Below are 9,885 nucleotides of genomic sequence, written 5' to 3'. Positions count from 1 at the left end.
AAAGTTTCATGCCATTTTATTCAATAAAACACTCTATACAAAAATGACAAGACAGAAAGGCTTAAAGTAGCATAAATAGAAAACCCTAGTGAAAAGTGTCAAGCAACATATTTCCTATTTTTCTTACCATCCTTATGGTACTAGGATTATCCCCAACAAATTTCATGAATTTTGGATTCATAAATAATTTATAAAAATTCATACAAGGATTAACTATTTATAAAAGACAAATCTATAACCATAAATGTACCCATGCACTGATCCTCAAATTTTTACCAGAGTTCATACATGACAATAATAGCTTGCCACAAAAATTTCATAATTTTTGGAGCACAGAAACTCTAGATATAAAATAAACAAATTTGCATGCATTCAAAAATACATTTCAAATCTCTATTTAAATCTCCCAAAATTTCTACTGTAAATGTCAAGAATATATTTTTCCTAAATACTACACTTCCTAAGGAACACTACACAATTTATTTCACAATTTTTGAAGCTACCAAACTGGAGATATAAAAATCACAAAACAATTCAAAATCTGGAATCAAATGACCTATCCTATCTCCTGTTGTCACTGACCGGTGGGACCCGTCGGTCAGAGGACCCCACATGTCATCGACCCGAAACAGGGCAGCTACGCTGCGCTACGGTGGCGCGGCCAAAGCTCGCCGACGGCGAACTTGCCGGCGGTGACATCATCACACGATGATCTACTCGACTTCGCGCACACAATGCACTACTTGGTGGGACTTCTCATCGGTGCTAGCAACGGCGGCGGCGGCCATGGTGGGGCGGAGGTGCGGTTCGACGGTGAGACGCCGGTGGAAGCTACGGCGGCTCAGCCAAACACTACACCGAGCATCACATCGCTACGGCGACCCTAGCGCATCAACTAGCGTGGCGAGAGGTGGACGGTTGCGACGTGGCCACGACGACGGGGCTCGCGGTGATGCTCCGGTGAGGCTTTGCACGGCACGGTGGCTTACCAAGCTTTATCGGCGGGTGCTGGGAGGAGCAGTGGTGTGCTGGGGAGGCGGTGGTGCTGTTGCGGTGGTGATTGAGTCACTAGGCTAGCCGGTGACTGGCAATGGCGATGGCGGCGAGCGGTGTCGAGGCTGTAGCTGTTGCGGGCGCTGTGAACGGCGAAGGAGAGCCGGGAATGCGAAACTGAGGGCACGGCTGAGTGCGGGCGGGTGCTGGGGTGATAACGCCGGGCTCAGGTGCGTCGTGGCCTGCGTGGTTAGGGCAACGGCGACGCGCGGCCAACGTGACCTCCACACGGTGGCTCTGTTCTGATGCCAGTCGGCCACTGTGCCGATCGATTCAGTTCGTCAGTGAACGCGACGATCAGCCTGACAGCGAGTTTTCTCGGTGACTTATCTGCTAAACCACAGCTCCAAAGTGCAAACGATCTACACGACTTGTGTAGTCCAATGTACCAGCTACAACTTTGGTTAAGGGAGCATGCTCCAATTCGCAACCGAATTTGAGTAAAATCACCCCCAATGTCGGCCTGTCAGTCTGTCAATGAACAAGACTTAGAAAAATTTGTTTAAATGTTGAAATGTTGATTTTGCTGATTCTTGTGAGACCAATTCAAGCATGTTAGAAGCTAAATTAGTCAATGACCCAAAAATAAAAGTTGTTCCTTATAGCAAATACTACAACTTTGCTTTAGTGATCTCCTCCATGCAAGGTCTCTAACACCTAGTTTAAACTTGGTCAAACATGTCACATTTAAATGATGATACACATCAAAGCATGGCTTAATGACCTAATTACCCCTAACCATGAATATCAAAGTTGCTCATAATGATACTCTAAACATGTTTAGGCTAATTGCAAGGTCATACAATCATTTCATGTATTAGTCACTCATAGAGCTAGTTAGTGTAATCACATGAAAGCTTAAGTATTGGTTCATGAAAGGTGACCACGAACAAAGTCCTATTTGCTAACCTAGGTGTTGCTACATGTTTGTGTGACTCACATCCACCAAGTACATGTGTACACTCATGATCATATGCATATACACATGGAGTCATGAAATAATGAGAAAAGTTACATATGTTCAAAGAAACAGGCGATAACAAGCAAATGTTGCAGATGTTTCAATCCAATGTTTCAATTGTAAATGATGATTTATGAATGCTTGATGCTCATGCTTATGTTATGCAAGTCAAGTTATGCAAGGCTAACACCTAGGGTGTTACAGTAAGAAGCCAATCAATCACAAGAATGAATAACAATGAAGACCAATCACCTCAGAATCAAATGATGAACACAATGATTTTTACCGAGGTTCACTTGCTTGCCGGCAAGCTACTCCTCGTTGTGGCGATTCACTCACTTGTAGGTTCACGCACTAATTGGCATCACACGCCAAACCCTCAATAGGGTGCCATACAACCAACACAAGATGAGGATCACACAAGCCACGAGCAATCCACTAGAGTACCTTTTTGGCTCTCCGCTGGGGAAAGGTCAAGAACCCTTCACAATCACCACGATCAGAGCCGGAGACAATCACCAACCTTCGCTCGACAATCCTTGCTGCTCCAAGCCGTCTAGGTGGCAGCAACCACCAAGAGTAACAAGCAAAACACGAACACCACATGCCTCTAGATGCAAACACTCAAGCAATGCACTTGGATTCACTCCCAATCTCTCAAAGATGATGAATCAATGATGGAGATGAGTGGGAGGGCTTTGGCTAAGCTCACAAGGTTGCTATGTCAATGCAAATGGCCAAGAGTATGAGCTTCAGCCGGCCATGGGCCTTAAATAGAAGCCCCCACAAAATAGAGCCGTTGTACCTCTTCACTAGGCACAACGCGGGGTGATCGGACGCTCTGGTCCGATCGACCTAACATTGGACCTTAGTGTCCGGTCACGCGATGCATGCCACATGTACCCTCTCTTCGAATGCTGAGCGCCCGATCTCAATGGTCATAAGACGACCGGACGCTGAACCTCCTGCATCCGGTCATTTCCAGTAAGGTTCCAGAAACGATTTTTCTCGACCGGACGCGTCCGGTGGCCCTTGATCGGACACAGCCAGCGTCTAGTCACTCAACAACTTTTCTATACTCTGTCTGACAGCATGACCAAATGTAGCCTTCCAGCGTCCGATCACTTAGTGAGCCAGTGTCCGATCAGTGACCGACGCTAGTGACTTCACTGCCATAACTGGCCGGACACGCCGGTCCCTCTGAGACCAGCGTCCGGTCACTTCGTGACCAGCGAGACTAACTCCTTTTCACCTCTAACTTCTTCACCCTTGCTCAAATGTGCCAACCACCAAGTGTTTATCACCTTGTGCATATGTGTTAGCATATTTTCACAAACATTTTCAAGGGTGTTAGCATTCCACTAGATCCTAAATGCATATGCAATGAGTTAGAGCATCTAATGGCACTTTGATAACCGCATTTCAATATGAGTTTCACCCCTCTTAATAGTACAGCTATCAAACCTAAATGTGATCACACTCTCTAAGTGTCTTGATCACCAAAACAAAATAGCCCCTATAATTTATACCTTTGCCTTGAGCCTTTTGTTTTTCTCTTTCTTCTTTTCAAGTCCAAGCACTTGATCATCACCATGGCATTACCATCATCATGTCATGATCTTCATTTGCTTCACCATTTGGAATCTGCTACATATCTCATGATCACTTGATAAACTAGGTTAGCACTTAGGGTTTCATCAATTCACCAAAACCAAACTAGAGCTTTCAATCTCCCCCTTTTTGGTAATCGATGACAACCCTTATACAAAGATATGAATTGAAATTCAATTAAATCCATGTTGCTTGTCCAAGCATATTTACCATGTGTAAAGGATATGGACAAGTTTCATGAACTCCAAATGGTAGCAATTGCTCCCCCTACATATGTGCTAAGAGTTTGGATTAAAGCTTGCACATATGCTTAGATAGGAAATATAGGAGACAATGTCTACCAAGTGATGCTAAGGTATAAACGATGGACCTTTGAAGCGTGATACCAATCAGAGTGCACCATTATACCATCCTTAGCACCATGTTTAGCTTGATACCACTTGAAAACACTTGGAAATGAAAATCACTAGATAACCTATACATGCTAGATTTTCATTTTATCATTCAAACCTACAACTATCATATACCACACAAGCATGGATATTGAAATTTAAACCTTGTGCTATGCAAGCAAACATATGAAATGCACATTCAAATGCATCATACAAGTTCATGAGCTTGCTTCCCCTACTTGTGTGCTTTAAAATTTTAATTGATCCCTTTCCTTTGTCATATCTCTCCCCCTATGTCAAATTCTCCCTTTGTTGTCTTTTCACTATCTTTGTACACTATTTCTCCCCTTTTGTCATCAATGACCATAAAGGTTCAAAATGTAGATAGATTAAGATTATCAATGTCAATCAATGGGGTGAGGATCATATTTCCAAATTTGGTTCAAACTAGAATATTTACCAAAGATATTTAACTCGGTTTGATCCAAGGACAAGCTTCTTCTCACCTCCAAATGAGGGTTATCTTGTACCATGTTGAGTTAAACACTTAGAGCTCATTTTCTAGATTAAACACTAGGTTTATAAGCCCACAAACATGTCATATGATACCACTAGATTAAAATAAGCATAGAAGCAATAGTGATACCATACAATCATCAAAATTATTTGATTTTCATGAATGAGCCTATTAAATTTGAAAGATGCCTAGATGCACTAAACATGTCCTTAGGAAGGATGTATGCCATGCCAATCAACTTTTACCTTGGATTGCTCGAATGAGAGGCATGTCATATGAGTGGGGGGGTGCATCAATACATATTTAAGAAATCCAATATGTTCATCTCATTCCTTAGCTTGCAAAACCTTTTCTCATCCAATGGCTTGGTGAATATATCGGCAAGTTGATTTTCGGTGCCTACACTCTCAATGCAAATGTCCTCTTTTTGTTGGTGATCTCTTATGAAATGGTGGCGGACATCAATGTGCTTTATTCTTGCATGTTGAACCGGATTGTTGGTCAACTTGATTGCACTCTCATTGTCACATAACAATGGCACTTCCTTGAACTTGATTCCAAAGTCACTTAAAGTGGCCTTCATCCAAAGTATTTGTGCACAACAACTACCGGCGGATATGTATTCAGCTTCGGACGCTGTAGCAAAAGTGATCGGACGCTGAACCTCCTGCATCCGGTCATTTCCAGTAAGGTTCCAGAAATGATTTTTCTCGACCGGACGTGTCCGGTCGCCCTTGACCGGACACAGCCGGTCACTCAGCAACTTTTCTGTACTCTGTCTGATAGCATGACCGGACGCAGCCTTCCAGTGTCCGGTCGCTGAGTGAGCCAACGTCCGGTCAGTGACCGACGCCAGTGACTTCACTGCCACAACTGACCGGACGCAGCCTTCCAGTGTCCGGTCGCTGAGTGAGCCAACGTCCGGTCAGTGACCGACGCCAGTGACTTCACTGCCACAACTGACCGGACGCGCCGGTCCCTCTGAGACCAGCGTCCGGTCACTTCGTGACCGGCGAGACTAACTCCTTTTCACCTATAACTTCTTCACCCTTGCTCAAATGTGCCAACCACCAAGTGTATCACATTGTGCATATGTGTTAGCATATTTTCACAAACATTTTCAAGGGTGTTAGCATACCACTAGATCCTAAATGCATATGCAGTGAGTTAGAGCATCTAATGGCACTTTGATAACCGCATTTCGATACGAGTTTCACCCATCTTAATAGTACGGCTATCAAACCTAAATGTGATCACACTCTCTAAGTGTCTTGATCACCAAAATAAAATAGCTCCTACAATTTATACCTTTGCCTTGAGCCTTTTATTTTTCTTTCTTCTTTTCAAGTCCAAGCACTTGATCATCACCATGGTATTACCATCATCATGTCATGATCTTCATTTGCTTCACCATTTGGAATGTGCTACCTATCTCATGATCACTTGATAAACTAGGTTAGCACTTAGGGTTTCATCAATTCACCAAAACCAAACTAGAGCTTTCAGTTGCCCAGTCATTCTCACCACCATTTAGAATTTTAGGGAAGTGATGATACCAGCTCAGTCAGAAAACATTCATACACGACACAAGCAACATATATAAAGATTTAAAAAAACAATTTCTGCTTCACGGCGTGCTTTGATAGTCGACATAGCAAAGTGAACAATGACAATTATCTCATACTCTACCGCAGCGGTTCAAGCAGGATACAAACAACAAACAATCAAGTAAATACAATTTCTGCTCCTGGACATCGAGTGCTCCACTCAGCCACCGACACACCTCTCCATCTCCACCAATCATCCAGCCAATACCACTAAAAAATCAGCACACTCCACCACTCTGGTCTGTATCCTTTGCTTCCCAGTTCTACTGGTATCTGGTGCCATGACCTGATCGCCACTACTAACCTTGTGCCCGCTCGCAGACGGGAAGATACCGGCACTTCGGAGGCCAAGGCTCACCCGAATGCCGGCAAGCATGTGCTCTAGCAGCAGCACATGTCCAAGCACGACTAGATTTTTGCTTAAAAAAGCACGAGCAGATTTCTTCACCACAAAAATAGAAGGAATGCACAAAAATAGAACAGAAATCATCATCTCCATGGCTATATAACAAAAACCATTAAATTATAAAAGTATGAAAACTAGTATAAAACTATTTCTAAAATTTAATCCATCTATTAGTGCTAGGTTTGGAGTTATTTGTATCTCAATTATAGTTGTTCCAGTGCTGGATCTCTCACAGAGTAGTCCCTAACAAAAAAAGGGTTTGGCTACTAAAGAATCTTCAAAAGATGACAATCACATTTTTAAATTCCATGAAAATATTCTGCACTCAAATTTAAAAATTTGGGCACACAAATTAAGAAGCACTGATAATTGTTTAGAACAAATCTTGCAATGATCATGCCATGACAATATCATTGATCTGAGCGTTCCGACTTCCGGGCTAACGCGCGTGAGACATTTGGAATTGGATAGCGTTGTTTGCATTACACGGCTGTACCGGCGGGTGAAATGGGGATGTCAGTGTACTGAACGTTGGTGTCGCGGTGGTCAGGGACGTAGGCTTGGACGCCGGCGTGGGTAAGCATGGCCCAGATATGCGTGACGAACTCGCCGCCGTTGGCTAGCGCTAGCGCGTGCGCGTCCGGTCCCCCGGACGGCGAGCGGGCCACGAAGACGAGCAGCTCAGCCCAAAGCTCCAGCAGCATTCCCCAGACCCTCTCGCTGTGCACGTGCGTCGCCGTGCTGCTGCCGATCTCGCGCTCGAGCGCCCTCGCCAGCATCACGCCTTTCTCCATCGCCGTCGACACCGTAATGTCCTCGCGGCTGAACCCCGCCGCCATCAGCCGCTTGCGACGGTCCGCAGAGGTGCAGGTGCAGCAGCTCTGGAAGAAGCCGGCGAGCTCGCCTTTGATGTCACGATACGCCTTCTCCGTCCATGCCGGATCGTCCGGCAGGAGCCTGGGCTCGTAGGCCACGAGGTACGCGCAGTACCTCGACAGCGTCATGGCTGCCTCGCCGGCGGGTGGCACCGGGTGGTTCTTGCCGCCGTCACTCGCCTCCAGTAGCGTCGTCGCGAGATGCCATACCAGGATCACCGTGGCGGCGCCCCCGCTTTGGTCGCACGCCCACTCGAGGTGCCGGAAGCCGCCACGCCGCAGCGCCTTGGTGCCGTTGCTGTACTGGCCCTCGGCGTTCTCGTCGTCGAGGTCGAGGAGGACGTCCTTGAGGACCGCGGCGATGCCCTCCTTGGCCTGGACGGTGAGGACGACGTCGGGGAGGCCGACGAGGCGCCTCTTGAGCAGGCGCGAGAGCAGCATCCAGACGCGCCGCGGATGCAGCTGGTGGAGCTTGAGCACGGTGAACTGGTGCACCTTGATGACGGGGTTGGAGCGCTTATTGATCCACAAGGCGGCCTTCACGGCCCTGCGGACGCTGCTCTGCCTCCGCAGGGAGAGCCTGCGGCCATAGCTGCAGAGAATGGAGGCGAGGTGCCAGTCGGAGAGCAGGTACTGCACGAACTCGTACGTCTCGACGGTGAGGAGGGTGAGCGTGAGGAGGAAGGTGACGATCAGGTCGGAGGAGGAGAGCACCATGCCGATGAGCACGGACGTCTGGTGCGCGAAGCACTTGTACTGGAGCACCATGTCGGTGGACACGCTGACGAGGCCGTGGAACAAGGACGCCAGCACGCGGAACATGTCGCCGTTGCCGGTGACGAGCATCACGGCGACGCAGTAGAGGACGACGAACAGGATGGAGAAGACGAAGTTGGCGAAGAAGAGCTGCGGCCAGGGCAGCGCCAGCGGGATGATGGCCTGGTAGTACTCCTCCAGGAAGGTGAGCTCCTGCTCCACCACGTTGAAGGCCCGCTCCGCGCCGAGCTCCCCGAGGAGGCCGTCGCGCACGAGGGCGCGCGCTTGGCTTCTTCCGGCCGGTCCGGCCTCCACCATGTGGTGGCCCTCTATCCTTCGCCGGAGAAGCTTGAAGAGGGCAAGGCCGAGGCACGTGTCCTGGAGCTTCCGCTTCCGTTTTTCGTCGTACCGGAATAGAAGGTCGTTGTCAGCAAGCTGCCAGACATCGCACACCCTGATCAGCTTCGTCGTCGTCTCGGACGCCGCCCCTGCCCCAGCTGGGACTGCGACCTCGCTCCTCTGGCCGTCGAGAATGTCGTCGAGCTCTGGCAGCCGGAACCCGTAGGGCGTCTCCTGCCTTTCCAGTTGGCTCTCCCCCATCACCACGTAGTTGCATGCACTGAGGACATTTCCTCTTGTTCTGCCGTCGGCGGCAGCGCCGCCGGGAGCGGGAGCGGGAAAAAGCTGCCGGTCGGCCTGGACGAGCTGTGACATGTAGCCGGAGACAAGGCTGGCGTTCTTGGCGAGGTCGAAGGAGCGCTTGGCTTTCTCGATGCAGATGGCCCGCTTGCAGAGCTTGACGACGCTGAAGATCCAGAGGATGATGAAGGCGGACTTGAGGGCGGCGCCGTGCACGTACGAGTAGATGAGGTAGCCGATCCACACGACGCGCGCGGCCTCCTCGACGGCGTCGAAGAAGGAGTAGCGTCCGACGCCCAGCGCGAAGGCGTCGCCCGCCGGCGCGACCATGGCGTACACCTTCTTGCGGAGGAGCTCGACGAGGAGCATCCAGAGGAGGATGAGGCTCGCGCGGGCGGGGGCGCCCTTGCTCCGTGCCTGGGAGAACATGTAGGACATGAAGGGCAGGAAGAGCGCGAAGGAGGCGCGGAAGAAGAGGCGCGTCGCCGTCGAGTGGCCGCCGCGGTGCCGGCCGGAGATGCGCCCCACGAGGCACAGCGCGAACAGCGCGGCGCCGAGGATGGTCATGAGCACCGTGGTGGTCACCATCAGCCGCTCGGTGTTGCGCAGGTCGCCGGACACCGTGAAGTTGGCCACGAGCGTGGCGTCCGGCGTGGCACACCATGTCTTGTTGAACAGCAGCAGGATTCCAGCAGTCGCATTGAATTGTGTGGCGGCGGCCATTTTTGCAAGCTAGCCGTGCACCCAGGTTAGCTAGAGGCTAGCTACGTGACCTTTGCATGAGGATACATTTGCATACTCAGTGGTAACTATATAGAAGATGAACCAAAAGCGATGATTCTTTGCTTGCTCACGTAGTAGAGACTCACGGCACTAAGCTCTATTAACCAAAAGCGTGATTCTTTGCTTGCTCACGTAGTAGAGACTCACGGCACTAAGCTCCTTGGTGCTAGCTGCCTAATTAGTGCTTGCTATAGCTAGGCACCAAAATATAGTTTTTTAAGAGCGTGCATTGCACTTGTTTATTAAGGGAACAAAGGAGTTTACATTGCCCAACACGACCAAAAT

The 9,885-nt window shown here is 48.8% G+C and overlaps 1 protein-coding gene across 1 annotated transcript; it reads right to left on the bottom strand.

Moving 5' to 3' along the window:
• Positions 1-7,029: 7,029 nt before the first annotated feature.
• LOC136480001 (uncharacterized) lies at positions 7,030-9,540 on the bottom strand. Its single transcript, XM_066477689.1, has one exon. The coding sequence runs from the start codon at positions 9,538-9,540 to the stop codon at positions 7,030-7,032; it is 2,511 nt and encodes an 836-aa protein (XP_066333786.1).
• Between the last annotated feature and the right edge of the window lie 345 nt (positions 9,541-9,885).

Source organism: Miscanthus floridulus, chromosome 9 (assembly GCF_019320115.1).
Source record: "Miscanthus floridulus cultivar M001 chromosome 9, ASM1932011v1, whole genome shotgun sequence".
Lineage (NCBI taxonomy): Eukaryota > Viridiplantae > Streptophyta > Magnoliopsida > Poales > Poaceae > Miscanthus > Miscanthus floridulus.
This window is presented reverse-complemented; position numbering and strand designations above follow the sequence as displayed.